At 42.8% G+C, this 17,958-nt stretch overlaps 1 protein-coding gene across 1 annotated transcript in view; it reads left to right on the top strand.

The window, feature by feature from the left end:
• Nucleotides 1-17,958, top strand: part of LOC143293365 (polypeptide N-acetylgalactosaminyltransferase 11-like) — a 37,666-nt gene that overhangs the window by 18,214 nt on the left and 1,494 nt on the right. Inside the window, exons 11-12 of the mRNA XM_076604170.1 lie at nucleotides 6,061-6,171; nucleotides 16,583-16,720. Coding sequence (XP_076460285.1) covers nucleotides 6,061-6,171; nucleotides 16,583-16,720 — 249 coding nt within the window. The remainder of the gene's footprint in view (nucleotides 1-6,060; nucleotides 6,172-16,582; nucleotides 16,721-17,958) is intronic.

The following is a 17,958-nucleotide window of genomic DNA, read 5'->3' as shown; positions in this document are numbered from 1 at the left end:
TTGCTGTTTAATGAAGAACACATCATTAGGTCAACGTACAAAGAGATAATAGGGTAATTTACAGCAGAACATTACTTTGATGTTTAATGATGAACATCATTAGGTCATCATACAAAGAGATAATAGGGTAATTTACAGCAGAACATTACTTTGCTGTTTAATGAAGAACATCATTAGGTCATCATACAAAGAGATAATAGGGTAATTTACAGCAGAACATTACTTTGATGTTTAATGAAGAACATCATTAGGTCATCATACAAAGAGATAATAGGGTAATTTACAGCAGAACATTACTTTGATGTTTAATGATGAACATCATCAGGTCATCATACAAAGAGATAATAGGGTAATTTACAGCAGAACATTACTTTGCTGTTTAATGAAGAACATCATTAGGTCAGTGTACAAAGAGATAATAGGGTAATTTACAGCAGAACATTACTTTGCTGTTTAATGAAGAACACATCATTAGGTCAGGGTACAAAGAGATAATAGGGTAATTTACAGCAGAACATTACTTTGATGTTTAATGAAGAACATCATTAGGTCAGTGTACAAAGAGATAATAGGGTAATTTACAGCAGAACATTACTTTGCTGTTTAATGATGAACATCATCAGGTCATCATACAAAGAGATAATAGGGTAATTTACAGCAGAACATTACTTTGCTGTTTAATGATGAACATCATTAGGTCAGGGTACAAAGAGATAATAGGGTAATTTACAGCAGAACATTACTTTGATGTTTAATGATGAACATCATCAGGTCAGTGTACAAAGAGATAATAGGGTAATTTACAGCAGAACATTACTTTGATGTTTAATGATGAACATCATCAGGTCATCATACAAAGAGATAATAGGGTAATTTACAGCAGAACATTACTTTGATGTTTAATGATGAACATCATCAGGTCATCATACAAAGAGATAATAGGGTAATTTACAGCAGAACATTACTTTGCTGTTTAATGATGAACATCATCAGGTCATCATACAAAGAGATAATAGGGTAATTTACAGCAGAACATTACTTTGATGTTTAATGATGAACATCATCAGGTCATCATACAAAGAGATAATAGGGTAATTTACAGCAGAACATTACTTTGATGTTTAATGAAGAACATCATCAGGTCATCATACAAAGAGATAATAGGGTAATTTACAGCAGAACATTACTTTGCTGTTTAATAATGAACATCATCAGGTCATCATACAAAGAGATAATAGGGTAATTTACAGCAGAACATTACTTTGCTGTTTAATGAAGAACATCATTAGGTCAGTGTACAAAGAGATAATAGGGTAATTTACAGCAGAACATTACTTTGATGTTTAATGATGAACATCATTAGGTCAGTGTACAAAGAGATAATAGGGTAATTTACAGCAGAACATTACTTTGATGTTTAATGATGAACATCATTAGGTCATCATACAAAGAGATAATAGGGTAATTTACAGCAGAACATTACTTTGCTGTTTAATGAAGAACACATCATTAGGTCAGTGTACAAAGAGATAATAGGGTAATTTACAGCAGAACATTACTTTGATGTTTAATGATGAACATCATTAGGTCAGTGTACAAAGAGATAATAGGGTAATTTACAGCAGAACATTACTTTGATGTTTAATGAAGAACATCATTAGGTCAGTGTACAAAGAGATAATAGGGTAATTTACAGCAGAACATTACTTTGATGTTTAATGATGAACATCATTAGGTCATCATACAAAGAGATAATAGGGTAATTTACAGCAGAACATTACTTTGCTGTTTAATGAAGAACACATCATTAGGTCAGTGTACAAAGAGATAATAGGGTAATTTACAGCAGAACATTACTTTGATGTTTAATGAAGAACATCATTAGGTCAGTGTACAAAGAGATACTAGGGTAATTTACAGCAGAACATTACTTTGATGTTTAATGATGAACATCATTAGGTCATCATACAAAGAGATAATAGGGTAATTTACAGCAGAACATTACTTTGCTGTTTAATGAAGAACACATCATTAGGTCAACGTACAAAGAGACAATAGGGTAATTTACAGCAGAACATTACTTTGATGTTTAATGATGAACATCATTAGGTCAATGTACAAAGAGATAATAGGGTAATTTACAGCAGAACATTACTTTGATGTTTAATGATGAACATCATTAGGTCAATGTACAAAGAGATAATAGGGTAATTTACAGCAGAACATTACTTTGCTGTTTAATGATGAACATCATTAGGTCAGGGTACAAAGAGATAATAGGGTAATTTACAGCAGAACATTACTTTGCTGTTTAATGAAGAACACATCATTAGGTCAGTGTACAAAGAGATAATAGGGTAATTTACAGCAGAACATTACTTTGATGTTTAATGATGAACATCATCAGGTCATCATACAAAGAGATAATAGGGTAATTTACAGCAGAACATTACTTTGATGTTTAATGAAGAACATCATTAGGTCAGTGTACAAAGAGATAATAGGGTAATTTACAGCAGAACATTACTTTGAAGCATCAAAATGTACCAAGACTGAAACAACATGTAAAGTGACAACACAAGATACAGCATGTGTCACAGCACCAGACTGAAACAACATGTAAAGTGACAACACAAGATACAGCATGTGTCACAGCACCAGACTGAAACAACATGTAAAGTGACAACACAAGATACAGCATGTGTCACAGCACCCAGACTGAAACAGTATGTAAAGTGACAACACAAGATACAGCATGTGTCACAGCACCAGACTGAAACAACATGTAAAGTGACAACACAAGATACAGCATGTGTCACAGCACCCAGACTGAAACAATATGTAAAGTGACAACACAAGATACAGCATGTGTCACAGCACCCAGACTGAAACAACATGTAAAGTGACAACACAAGATACAGCATGTGTCACAGCACCCAGACTGAAACAATATGTAAAGTAACAACACAAGATACAGCATGTGTCACAGCACCCAGACTGAAACAATATGTAAAGTGACAACAGAAGATACAGCATGTGTGTCACAGCACCCAGACTGAAACAATATGTAAAGTGACAACAGAAGATACAGCATGTGTCACAGCACCCAGACTGAAACAACATGTAAAGTGACAACACAAGATACAGCATGTGTCACAGCACCCAGACTGAAACAACATGTAAAGTGACAACACAAGATACAGCATGTGTCACAGCACCCAGACTGAAACAGTATGTAAAGTGACAACACAAGATACAGCATGTGTCACAGCACCCAGACTGAAACAGTATGTAAAGTGACAACACAAGATACAGCATGTGTCACAGCACCCAGACTGAAACAGTATGTAAAGTGACAACACAAGATACAGTATGTGTGTCACAGCACAAGACGAGAACAGTTATCCAACCAGCTCATCTCAGTACAAAACAACAGTTATCCAACCAGCTCATCTCAGTACAAGACAACAACAGTTATCCAACCAGCTCATCTCAGCACAAAACAACAACAGTTATCCAACCAGCTCATCTCAGTACAAGACGAACAGTTATCCAACCAGCTCATCTCAGTACAAAACAACAGTTATCCAACCAGCTCATCTCAGTACAAGACAACAACAGTTATCCAACCAGCTCATCTCAGTACAAGACGAACAGTTATCCAACCAGCTCATCTCAGTACAAAACAACAGTTATCCAACCAGCTCATCTCAGTACAAGACGAACAGTTATCCAACCAGCTCATCTCAGTACAAGACGAGAACAGTTATCCAACCAGCTCATCTCAGCACAAAACAACAGTTATCCAACCAGCTCATCTCAGTACAAGACAACAACAGTTATCCAACCAGCTCATCTCAGCACAAAACAACAACAGTTATCCAACCAGCTCATCTCAGTACAAAACAACAGTTATCCAACCAGCTCATCTCAGCACAAAACAACAACAGTTATCCAACCAGCTCATCTCAGTACAAGACAACAACAGTTATCCAACCAGCTCATCTCAGTACAAGACGAGAACAGTTATCCAACCAGCTCATCTCAGTACAAAACAACAGTTATCCAACCAGCTCATCTCAGTACAAGACAACAACAGTTATCCAACCAGCTCATCTCAGTACAAGACAACAACAGTTATCCAACCAGCTCATCTCAGTACAAGACGAACAGTTATCCAACCAGCTCATCTCAGTACAAGACAACAACAGTTATCCAACCAGCTCATCTCAGTACAAGACGAACAGTTATCCAACCAGCTCACCTCAGTACAAGATGAGAACAGTTATCCAACCAGTTCATCTCAGTACAAGACAACAACAGTTATCCAACCAGCTCATCTCAGTACAAGACGAACAGTTATCCAACCAGCTCATCTCAGCACAAAACAACAACAGTTATCCAACCAGCTCATCTCAGTACAAGACAACAACAGTTATCCAACCAGCTCATCTCAGTACAAAACAACAACAGTTATCCAACCAGCTCATCTCAGTACAAGACAACAACAGTTATCCAACCAGCTCATCTCAGCACAAAACAACAACAGTTATCCAACCAGCTCATCTCAGCACAAGACAACAACAGTTATCCAACCAGCTCATCTCAGTACAAGACGAACAGTTATCCAACCAGCTCATCTCAGTACAAGACGAACAGTTATCTAACCAGCCCATCTCAGCACAAAATAACAACAGTTATCCAACCAGCTCATCTCAGCACAAAACAACAACAGTTATCCAACCAGCTCATCTCAGTACAAGACAACAACAGTTATCCAACCAGCTCATCTCAGCACAAGACAACAACAGTTATCCAACCAGCTCATCTCAGTACAAGACGAACAGTTATCCAACCAGTTCATCTCGGTACAAGACAACAACAGTTATCCAACCAGCTCATCTCAGCACAAAACAACAACAGTTATCCAACCAGTTCATCTCAGTACAAGACAACAACAGTTATCCAACCAGCTCATCTCAGTACAAGACGAACAGTTATCCAACCAGCTCATCTCAGTACAAGACGAACAGTTATCCAACCAGCTCATCTCAGCACAAGACGAACAGTTATCCAACCAGCTCATCTCAGTACAAGACGAACAGTTATCCAACCAGCTCATCTCAGTACAAGACGAACAGTTATCCAACCAGCTCATCTCAGTACAAGACGAGAACAGTTATCCAACCAGCTCATCTCAGTACAAGACGAGAACAGTTATCCAACCAGCTCATCTCAGTACAAGACGAGAACAGTTATCCAACCAGCTCATCTCAGCACAAGACAACAGTTATCCAACCAGCTCATCTCAGCACAAGACAACAACAGTTATCCAACCAGCTCATCTCAGTACAAGACAACAACAGTTATCCAACCAGCTCATCTCAGTACAAGACGAACAGTTATCCAACCAGTTCATCTCGGTACAAGACAACAACAGTTATCCAACCAGCTCATCTCAGCACAAAACAACAACAGTTATCCAACCAGTTCATCTCAGTACAAGACAACAACAGTTATCCAACCAGCTCATCTCAGTACAAGACGAGAACAGTTATCCAACCAGCTCATCTCAGTACAAGATGAGAACAGTTATCCAACCAGTTCATCTCAGTACAAGACGAGAACAGTTATCCAACCAGTTCATCTCAGTACAAGACGAGAACAGTTATCCAACCAGCTCATCTCAGCACAAAACAACAGTTATCCAACCAGCTCATCTCAGTACAAGACGAGAACAGTTATCCAACCAGCTCATCTCAGTACAAGATGAGAACAGTTATCCAACCAGCTCATCTCAGTACAAGACGAGAACAGTTATCCAACCAGCTCATCTCAGTACAAGACGAGAACAGTTATCCAACCAGCTCATCTCAGTACAAGACGAGAACAGTTACCCAACCAGCTCATCTCAGTACAAGACGAGACAAAAGACAGTGAAGACAGACTAGCAGTGAATAACCGTCACAAGTTATGTTGTCAGTCACTCAGTCAGTCACCCCCACACTATACCAGTCATACTGACTTCAGTTCACAGAAGGGTGTGTTGGCCTTTTTCAGCTGAAGCACCTGGGTTCGGGCCTGTGCGTGCAGTCAGAGCGCAGTATTTACGACAAGCGGTCACTGCTGACGTTGGCCGTCTGCCAGAGTGGGGAGGACACCATGGAACAGGTACATTTTACATTACAGTGTGTGACAGGTACAACTTACAGTGTGTGACAGGTAGAACTTACAGTGTGTGACAGGTAGAACTTACAGTGTGTGACAGGTAGAACTTACAGTGTGTGACAGGTAGACCTTACGTAAACCTTACAGTGTGTGACAGGTAGAACTTACAGTGTGTGACAGGTAGAACTTATGTAAACCTTACAGTGTGTGACAGGTAGACCTTACAGTGTGTGACAGGTAGAACTTACAGTGTGTGACAGGTAGACCTTACGTAAACCTTACAGTGTGTGACAGGTAGACCTTATATAAACCTCACAGTGTGTGACAGGTAGACCTTACAGTGTGTAACAGGTAGACCTTACAGTGTGTGACAGGTAGACCTTATATAAACCTTACATTTGGTGTCATATACTGTACCATGTCAAACTGATGCAAACTAGGCCTATGGTTTGCTCTGTTTGGCCAAATTTCGCGCGGCTAACAGTGAAAAGACGCCCCTCTTAGTCTGGCCCGCTCTTAGCCAATCAAACGCCTCTAACAGCTATAAGCGCTGAATCATTCCTTTGGCCAAGGCTCTCCACGCCATCTTGTCAGGTTTTCGCTCTGTCTCGTCTAACGCTTTTTTTGGCTATTAAGCGTTTTCATTTGGCCTTATTTTGTTGTATGCGGCTTGCCTGTATATTGTTCTTACATTCTGTGTACTCGTTTCGACTCGGCCCCCTCGATTCCTTCGTATTTTTCTACCTCTGAGTTGATCCTGTCTTTCCTTTCTCTGTTGGGGATCGAATTGTTCGCTGGGTGCTTACGCGCGGTACCATGCCTCGTATGCCATCCTACGAAGGCAGGGATCATGATGCTGGGAGAGATACTCGGCAAGAGACTCTCCCAGGCCCGGAGCTCATGATTTCTCCCGATAGGGACCGCGGCGATGCGTCTGCAGACGCAGATCGCGGAGGGGACGCTCGTCCCGATAAAACGGTCATGAAGGGGACCGGGGGGAAAGGGATACGAGCGTCGCCTCCCGAGGTGTCCCAGCGCGAGGCAGGTGGAGGACCTCCTGTGTGTGACAGGTAGACCTTACAGTGTGTGACAGGTAGACCTTACATTACAGTGTGTGACAGGTAGACCTTACATTACAGTGTGTAACAGGTAGTGTGTGACAGGTAGACAGTAGACCTTACAGTGTGTGACTGGTAGAACTTATAGTGTGTGACAGGTAGACCTTACCTTACAGTGTGTGACAGGTAGACCTTACATTACAGTGTGTGACAGGTAGACCTTACAGTATCTGACAGGTAGACAGTAGACCTTACAGTGTGTGACAGGTAGACTTTATAGTGTGTGACAGGTAGACCTTACATTACAGTGTGTGACTGGTAAAACTTATAGTGTGTGACAGGTAGACCTGACATTACAGTGTGTGACAGGTAGACCTTACATTACATTGTGTGACAGGTAGACCTTACCTTACAGTGTGTGACAGGTAGACCTGACATTACAGTGTGTGACAGGTAGACCTTACATTACAGTGTGTGACAGGTAGACAGTAGACCTTACAGTGTCTGACAGGTAGACCTTACAGTGTCTGACAGGTAGACAGTAGACCTTAGAGTATGTGACAGGTAGACCTTACATTACAGTGTGTAACAGGTAGACCTTACCTTACAGTGTGTGACAGGTAGACCTTACCTTACAGTGTGTGACCGGTAGACCTGACATTACAGTATGTGACAGGTAGACCTTACCTTACAGTGTGTGACAGGTAGACCTTACCTTACAGTGTGTGACAGGTAGACCTTACCTTACAGTGTGTGACTGGTAGACCTGACATTACAGTATGTGACAGGTAGACCTGACATTACAGTATGTGACAGGTAGACGTTACCTTACATTGTGTGACAGGTAGACCTTACCTTACAGAATGTGACATGTAGACCTGACATTACAGTGCGTGAAAGGTAGACCTTACCTTACAGTATGTGACGTGTGGACCTGACATTACGTTGTGTGACAGGTAGACCTTACATTACAGTGACAGGTAGACTTTACAGTGTGTGACAGGTAGACTTTACATTACAGTGTGTGACAGGTAGACCTTACAGTGTGTGACCGGTAGACCTGACATTACAGTGTGTGACAGGTAGACCTTACAGTGTATGACAGGTAGACCTGACATTACAGTGTGTGACAGGTAGACCTTACATTACAGTGTGTGACAGGTAGACCTGACATTACAGTGTGTGACCGGTAGACCTTACAGTGTGTGACAGGTAGACCTGACATTACAGTGTGTGACAGGTAGACCTTACATTACAGTGTGTGACAGGTAGACCTTAGAGTGTGTGACAGGTAAATCTGACATTACAGTGTGTGACAGGTAGACCTTATATTGTGTGACAGGTAGACCTGACATTACAGTATGTAACAGGTAGACCTGACATTACAGTGTGTGACATGTAAACCTGACATTACAGTGTGTGACAGGTAGAACTTACATCACAGTGTGTGACATGTAAACCTGACATTACAGTGTGTGACAGGTAGAACTTACATTACAGTGTGTGATATGTAAACCTGACATTACAGTGTGTGACAGGTAGACCTTACATTACAGTGTGTGACATGTAAACCTGACATTACAGTGTGTGACAGGTAGAACTTACCTTACAGTGTGTGACATGTAAACCTGACATTACAGTGTGTGACAGGTAGACCTTACATTACAGTGTGTGACATGTAAACCTGACATTACAGTGTGTGACAGGTAGACCTTACAGTGTGTGACATGTAAACCTGACATTACAGTGTGTGACAGGTAGACTCAATTGCAGTGGGTTTATGTGGTGTTTACAGGATAAAGAATGTCGGCAGCCAGATAACAGGAGCGAGACAGGTCAGACTAACTGTGCTCCTCAAACAGCTAGTTACGCAGAAAGCAAAAGTGATCTCAAATGACGTTAACCATGGATTCTGCAAATACTTTCAACTTTTACTTTCTGGAAGATGCTACAGGTCTCATTGATTTAAAACTCTTTGAACCAAAAACGGTATTTCTGTTATCACTTCAGTTGTTGAACAATTGATTGTACCCTATTTTGATGAGTGTGTGTGTGTGTTGTGTGCCTGCGTGTTGGTGTATCATGGTGTGTCTGGGTGTGTAAAGGTGTGTCATAGGTCATATGGTGTATAAAGGTATGTCATGGTGTGTATAAGTGTGTCATGGTGCATATAACTGTGTAAATGTGTGCCATGGTGCGTATAACTGTGTCATAATGCGTATAACTGTGTCTTGGTGTGTATAATTGTGTCCAGATGTGTCATGGTGTGTGTAACTGTGTCTAGTTGTGTCATGGTGTGTCATGGTGCGTATAAGTGTGTCATGGTGTGTAAAGGTGCATTATGGTGTGTTTAAGTGTGTAAAGATGTGTCATGGTGTGCATAAGTGTGTGTCATGGTGTGTTTATAAGTGTGTCATGGTGTGTAAAGGTGTGTCATGGTGCATTAAGTGTGTCATTGTGTGTAAAGGTGTGTTATGATGGGTGTAAGTGTGTCATGGTATGTATATGTGTGCCATGGTGTGTAAAGGTGTATCACAGTATGTATAAGTGTGTCTATGTGTGTAAAGATGTGTCATGGTTCGTATAAGTACGTCCATGTGTGTACAGGTGTGTGTCACAGTGTGTAAAGGTGTGTCATAGTGTGTATAAGTGAGTCATGGTAGGTATAAGTATGTCACAGTGTGTCAAGGTGTGTATAAGTGTGTCATGTTGTGTGAAGATGTTTCATGATGCATATAAGTTTGTCTGTGTGTCATTCTATGAATAAGTGTCTAAAGGTGTGTCATGGTGCTGATAAGTGTGTCATGATGTGTAAAGGTGTGTCATCTGTGTGTAAGTGTGTCATGGTGTGTGAAGGTGTGCCATTGTGTGTAAGTGTGTCATGGTGTGTAAAGGTGTGCCATTGTGTGTAAGTGTGTCATGGTGTGTAAAGGTGTACCATTGTGTGTAAGTGTGTCATGGTGTGTAAAGGTGTGCCAGTGTGTGTGTGTGTGTGTGTGTGTGTGTGTGTGATGGTGTGTAAAGGTGTGCCATCTGTGTGTAAGTGTGTCATGGTGTGTAAAGGTGTGCCAGTGTGCGTATGAGTGTGTCATGGTGTGTAAAAGTGTACCATGGTGTGTATAAGTGTGTCTGGGTGTGTAAAGGTGTGTCATGATGTGTAGAGGTGTGTACAGGTGTGTCATGGTGTGTACAGGTGTGCCATGGTGTGTCATGCTGTGTACAGGTGTGCCATGGTGTGTGGAGGTGTGTCATGGTGTGTACAGGTGTGCCATGGTGTGTCATGCTGTGTACAGGTGTGCCATGGTGTGTACAGGTGTGCCATGGTGTGTACAGGTGTGCCATGGTGTGTGGAGGTGTGTCATGGTGTGTAGAGGTGTGCCATGGTGTGTAGAGGTGTGTCATGGTGTGTACAGGTGTGCCATAGTGTGTAGAGGTGTGTCATGGTGTGTAGAGGTGTGCCATGGTGTGTAGAGGTGTGTCATGGTGTGTAGAGGTGTTTCATGGTGTGTAGAGGTGTGCCATGGTGTGTAGAGGTGTGTCATGGTGTGCCATGGTGTGTCATGCTGTGTACAGGTGTGCCATGGTGTGTACAGGTGTGCCATGGTGTGTGGAGGTGTGTCATGCTGTGTACAGGTGTGCCATGGTGTGTGGAGGTGTGTCATGATGTGTGGAGGTGTGTAGTGGTGTGTAGAGGTGTGTCATGGTGTGTAGAGGTGTGTCATGGTGTGTAGAGGTGTGTCATGGTGTGTAGAGGTGTGCTATGATGTGTAGAGTTGTGTCATGGTGTGTAGACGTGTGTCATGGTGTGTAGACGTGTGCCATAGTGTGTAGACGTGTGTCATGGTGTGTAGAGGTGTGTCATGGTGTGTAGAGGTGTGCTATGATGTGTAGAGGTGTGCCATGGTGTGTAGAGGTGTGTCATGGTGTGTACAGGTGTGCCATGGTGTCATGGTGTGTAGAGGTGTGTCATGGTGTGTAGAGGTGTGTCATGGTGTGTAGAGGTGTGTCATGGTGTGTAGAGGTGTGTAGAGGTGTGTCATGGTGTGTAGAGGTGTGAGTGAGGAAGGGGCGGTGAGGTGGGGGTTGGGGGGGGGGGGGGAAGGGACAGCTGGAGTGAGTGGGAGTAGGGGAGATGGAAATCTTTTATTTTCAGAAGCTGTGTATACCGAAAAGATGTTAACTTTACTGTGGAATTGGTGACTATTACACTGATTTTGAATTGAAGTTGAAATGGTTTGTTAGTTTACTGGAAAAATGTTAGTGTTGCTGTTGTAGTTTGATGTTTTTCTGCCTTGCTGTTTGACCTTTGGTGTGATGTTTTACTGCTTGACCTTTTGTTTGACCTTTGGTGTGATGTTTTACTGTTTGACCTTTGGTGTGATGTTTTACTGCTTGACCTTTTGTTTGACCTTTGGTGTGATGTTTTACTGCTTGACCTTTTGTTTGACCTTTGGTGTGATGTTTTACTGCTTGACCTTTGGTGTGATGTTTTACTGTTTGACCTTTGGTGTGATATTTTACTGTTTGACCTTTGGTGTGATGTTTTACTGCTTGACCTTTTGTTTGACCTTTGGTGTGATATTTTACTGTTTGACCTTTGGTGTGATGTTTTACTGTTTGACCTTTGGTGTGATATTTTACTGTTTGACCTTTGGTGTGATGTTTTACTGCTTGACCTTTGGTGTGTGTGATATTTTACTGTTTGACCTTTGGTGTGATGTGCTTGTGTGTGTGTGTGCATGTCTGTGTCTTTGTGTGTTAAACAGCGGTAAGGTGACATTTTATTGTTTTATTGGATTTCTATTTTGTGTTGTTTTCTTGTTTTGATCATGTTATTTAACGTCAAATTCGACTTTCTTTTTGTTATCTGTCTGCGTCACAGACTTCAGCACATTTCATTTCTCTTCTGAGAGAATAAAGTTATTCTGTTTCTGATTCTGGTGTGTAGTGCACAGAGATGTTTGTGCATTGATGTGTGTGTACATGGTGTGTGTACATAGTGTGTAGTGCACAGAGATGTTTGTGCATTGATGTGTGTGTACATGGTGTGTGTACATAGTGTGTAGTGCACAGAGATGTGTGTGCATTGATGTGTGTGTACATGGTGTGTGTACATAGTGTGTAGTGCACAGAGATGTGTGTGCATTGATGTGTGTGTACATGGTGTGTGTACATAGTGTGTAGTGCACAGAGATGTATGTGCATTGATGTGTGTGTACATGGTGTGTAGTGCACAGAGATGTGTGTGCATTGATGTATGTGTACATGGTGTGTGTACATAATGTGTAGTGCACAGAGATGTGTGTGCATTGATGTATGTGTACATGGTGTGTAGTGCACAGAGATGTGTGTGCATTGATGTATGTGTACATGGTGTGTGTACATAGTGTGTAGTGCACAGAGATGTGTGTGCATTGATGTATGTGTACATGGTGTATAGTACAAAGATGTGTGTACATGGTATGTACCACACATAGATGTGTGTACATAGTGTGTAGACGTGGTGGGTAGTACACAAAGATGTGTATGCATAATGTGTTGGTGTGGTTGTAACACACAGAGATGTGTATACAATGTGTGTAGATGTGGTGTGTAGAACACAGGCACGTGTGTACAGTATGTTTAGGTGTAGTACACAGACACATGTCTACAATGTGTGTGGGTGTGTAGTACACAGACATGTATATACAGTGTGTGTAGGTGTGGTGTGTAGTGCACAGACAGGTGTGTACAATGTGTGTACATGTAGTGTGTACTTCACATGTGTGTACATGTAGTGTGTACTTCACAGACAGGTGTGTACAATGTGTGTAAGTGTGTAGTACACAGACAGGTGTGTACAATGTGTATAGGTGTGGTGTGTAGTACACAGACAGGTGTGTACAATTTGTGTAGGTGTGGTATGTAATAAAGACAGGTGTGTACACTGTGTGTGGGTGTGTTGTGTAGTACACAGACAAGTGTATAATGTGTGTAGGTGTTTAGTACACAGACATGTGTGTACATTGTGTGTAGGTGTGGTGTGTAGTACACAGACAGGTGTGTACAGTGTATGTAGGTGTGGTGTGTAGTACATAGACAAGTGTATAATGTGTGTTGGTGTGTAGTACACAGACATGTGTGTACAATGTGTCTAGGTGTGGTGTATGGTACACAGACAGGTATGTATACTGTGTAGGTATGATGTGTAGTACACAGACAGGTATGCACACTGTGTTTAGGTGTGGTGTGCAGTACAAAGACAGGTATATAATGTGTGTAGGTGTGTAGTACACATACAGGTGTGTACAATGTGTGTAGGTGTGGTGTGTGGTACACCGACAGGTGTGTACTATGTGTGTAGGTGTGGTGTGTAGTACACAGACAGGTGTGTACAATATGTGTAGGTGTGGTGTGTAGTACACAGACACATGTGTACAATGTGTGTAAGTGTGGTGTGTAGTACACAGACATGTGTATACAATGTTTGTAGGTGTGGTTTGTAGTACACAGACACAAGTGTACAGTGTAGGTGTGATGTGTAGTACACAGACAGGTGTGTACAATGTGTGTAGGTGTGGTCTGTAGTGCACAGACACATGTGTACAATGTGTGCAAGTGTGGTGTGTAGTACACAGGCACATGTGTACAGTGTGTGTAGGTGTAGTTCACAGACACATGTGTACAATGTGTGTAGGTGTAGTAAACAGACATGTGTGTACAGTGTGTGTAGGTGTAGTTCACAGACACATGTGTACAATGTGTGTAGGTGTAGTAAACAGACGTGTGTACAATGTGTGTGAGTGCAGTACTCAGAAAGCTGTATACAATGTGTGTAGGTGTAGTACACAGACAGATGTGTACAATTTGTGTAGGTGTGATATGTAGTACATGGACAGGTGTGTACACTGTATGTAGGTGTGGTGTGTAGTATACGGACATGTGTACACTGTGTGGAGGTTTGGTGTGTAGTACACAGACAGGTGTGTATATTGTGCATAGTTGTGTGTACAGTGTGTGTAGGTGTGGTGTGTAGAACATAGACAGGTGTGTACAATGTATGTAGTTGTGTGGACAATGTGTATAGATGTGGTGTGTACAGTGTGTGTGTGTGTGTGTGTGGTGTGTAGTACACAGATATGTGTACACTGTGTCTAGGTGTGGTGTGTAGTACACAGACATGTGTACACTGTGTGTAGGTGTGGTGTGTAGTACACAGACATGTGTACACTGTGTGTAGGTGTGGTGTGTAGTACACAGACAGGTGTGTACACTGTGTGTAGGTGTGGTGTGTAGTACACAGACAGGTGTGTACACTGTGTGTAGGTGTGGTGTGTAGTACACAGACAGGTGTGTACACTGTGTAGGTGTGGTGTGTAGTACACAGACAGGTGTGTACACTGTGTGTAGGTGTGGTGTGTAGTACACAGACAGGTGTGTACACTGTGTGTAGGTGTGGTGTGTAGTACACAGACAGGTGTGTACACTGTGTAGGTGTGGTGTGTAGTACACAGACAGGTGTGTACACTGTGTGTAGGTGTGGTGTGTAGTACACAGACAGGTGTGTACACTGTGTGTAGGTGTGGTGTGAAGTACACAGACAGGTATGTACACTGTGTGTAGGTGTGGTGTGTAGTACACAGGCATGTGTACACTGTGTGTAGGTGTGGTGTGTAGTACACAGCCAGGTGTACACTGTGTGTAGGTGTGGTGTGTAGTACACAGACAGGTGTGTACACTGTGTAGGTGTGGTGTGTAGTACACAGACAGGTGTGTACACTGTGTGTAGGTGTGGTGTGTAGTACACAGACAGGTGTGTACACTGTATGTAGGTGTGGTGTGTAGTACACAGACAGGTGTGTACACTGTGTAGGTGTGGTGTGTAGTACACAGACAGGTGTGTACACTGTGTGTAGGTGTGGTGTGTAGTACACAGACAGGTGTGTACACTGTATGTAGGTGTGGTGTGTAGTACACAGACAGGTGTGTACACTGTGTGTAGGTGTGGTGTGTAGTACACAGACAGGTGTGTACACTGTGTGTAGGTGTGGTGTGTAGTACACAGACATGTGTGTACACTGTGTGTAGGTGTGGTGTGTAGTACACAGACAGGTGTATACACTGTGTGTAGGTGTGGTGTGTAGTACACAGACTTGTGTACACTGTGTGTAGGTGTGGTGTGTAGTACACAGACAGGTGTGTACACTGTGTGTAGGTGTGGTGTGTAGTACACAGACAGGTGTGTACACTGTGTGTAGGTGTAGTGTGTAGTACACAGACAGGTGTGTACACTGTGTGTAGGTGTGGTGTGTAGTACACAGACAGGTGTGTACACTGTGTGTAGGTGTGGTGTGTAGTACACAGACAGGTGTGTACACTGTGTGTAGGTGTGATGTGTAGTACACAGACAGGTGTGTACACTGTGTGTAGGTGTGTGTGTAGTACACAGACATGTGTACACTGTGTGTAGGTGTGGTGTGTAGTACACAGACATGTGTGTACACTGTGTGTAGGTGTGGTGTGTAGTACACAGACAGGTGTGTACACTGTGTGTAGGTGTGGTGTGTAGTACACAGACAGGTGTGTACACTGTGTAGGTGTGGTGTGTAGTACACAGACAGGTTTGTACACTGTGTGTAGGTGTGGTGTGTAGTACACAGACAGGTGTGTACACTGTGTGTAGGTGTAGTGTGTAGTACACAGACATGTGTACACTGTGTGTAGGTGTGGTGTGTAGTACACAGACAGGTGTGTACACTGTGTGTAGGTGTAGTGTGTAGTACACAGACATGTGTACACTGTGTGTAGGTGTGGTGTGTAGTACACAGACAGGTGTGTACACTGTGTAGGTGTGGTGTGTAGTACACAGACAGGTGTGTACAGTGTGTAGGTGTGGTGTGTAGTACACAGACAGGTGTGTACACTGTGTGTAGGTGTGGTGTGTAGTACACAGACAGGTGTGTACACTGTGTGTAGGTGTGGTGTGTAGTACACAGACAGGTGTGTACACTGTGTGTAGATGTGGTGTGTACAGTGTGTGTGTGGTGTGTAGTACACAGATATGTGTACACTGTGTGTAGGTGTGGTGTGTAGTACACAGACATTTGTACACTGTGTGTAGGTGTGGTGTGTAGTACACAGACAGGTGTGTACACTGTGTAGGTGTGGTGTGTAGTACACAGACAGGTGTGTACACTGTGTGTAGGTGTGGTGTGTAGTACACAAACAGGTGTGTACAATGTGTGTAGGTGTGGTGTGTAGTACACAGACAGGTGTGTACACTGTGTGTAGGTGTGGTGTGTAGTACACAGACAGGTGTGTACACTGTGTGTAGGTGTGGTGTGTAGTACACAGACAGGTGTGTACACTGTGTGTAGGTGTGGTACCAAACGACGAAGGATGATTTGCGGCTGGCCAATCTGCTGTGTCTGGATGTGGGAACAGCCACAGGACCCTTCGCTCGCATCATGCACTGCAACGATGACACATCACAGAGCTGGTTCTTCGTCACCATGGTGAGGCCGTCTCCTTTCACTTGACTGTCTGTCTGTCTGTCTGCGTGGACAGTGGTTGCAGGAAAGCATTGTGCCTCTGTCTGCTGTGTCTGTACCGACTATAGTTCTGTGAAGACATTGCTCCTGTTTCAGATATGTGTGTCTATTTATTTATAATGATGTGTATGTGATCACTGCGACAGAGACTGTCTCTCTCGCATCGGTCTCTACAGTCACAGGCGACACTGCTTGGTCCAAGCAGACAGCCCAATTAGACATTAGGTCAGATATACTCTATCCATGGTCAGCCATGACCGAAGGAGGCCTACTGTATGAAGGTGCCATTCTCTTCTCTGCAGGTCTGCAGTGTAGCACAGTACTCACAGAGATGTGTCATCAGCTGCTAGTCTTTCATTATCTCATGTACACTTTGAATAATCAGACACACAGCACGCTTACTGTTGTGTATGGATGGATGGATTTCCTACAGACCTCAGGAGCTCAGGTGTGTGTATGACTCAGGGTGTGTATGACTGTGTGTGTTACAGGGTGTGTGTGATGTGCTATGTATTAAAGGGTGTGTTTGACACAGTGTATGTAACAGGGTGTGTTTGATGTGCTGTGTATTAAAGAGTGTGTTTGACACAGTGTGTATTACAGGATGTGTGTGATGTGCTGTGTATTAAAGGGTGTGTATGACTCAGTGTGTGTTACATGGTGTGTGTGATGTGCTGTGTATTAAAGGATGTGTTTGACACAGTGTGTCTCACAGGGTGTGTGTGTTACAAGGTGTGTGACACAGGGTGTGTGTGTTACATGGTGTGTGTGTTACAAGGTGTGTGACACAGGGTGTGTGTGTTACATGGTGTGTGTGTTACATGGTGTGTGACACAGGGTGTGTGTGACACATGGTGTGTGTGTTACATGGTGTGTGACACAGGGTGTGTGTGTTACATGGTGTGTGTGTTACATGGTGTGTGACACAGGGTGTGTGTGTTACATGGTGTGTGTGTTACATGGTGTGTGACACAGGGTGTGTGTGTTACAAGGTGTGTGTGTTACAAGGTGTGTGACACAGGGTGTGTGTGTTACATGGTGTGTGTGTTACAAGGTGTGTGACACAGGGTGTGTGTGTTACATGGTGTGTGACACAGGGTGTGTGTGTTACAAGGTGTGTGACACAGGGTGTGTGTGTTACAAGGTGTGTGACACAGGGTGTGTGTGTTACAAGGTGTGTGACACAGGGTGTGTGTGTTACA

Source organism: Babylonia areolata, chromosome 19 (assembly GCF_041734735.1).
Source record: "Babylonia areolata isolate BAREFJ2019XMU chromosome 19, ASM4173473v1, whole genome shotgun sequence".
Classification (NCBI taxonomy): Eukaryota; Metazoa; Mollusca; class Gastropoda; order Neogastropoda; family Buccinidae; genus Babylonia; species Babylonia areolata.
This window is presented reverse-complemented; position numbering and strand designations above follow the sequence as displayed.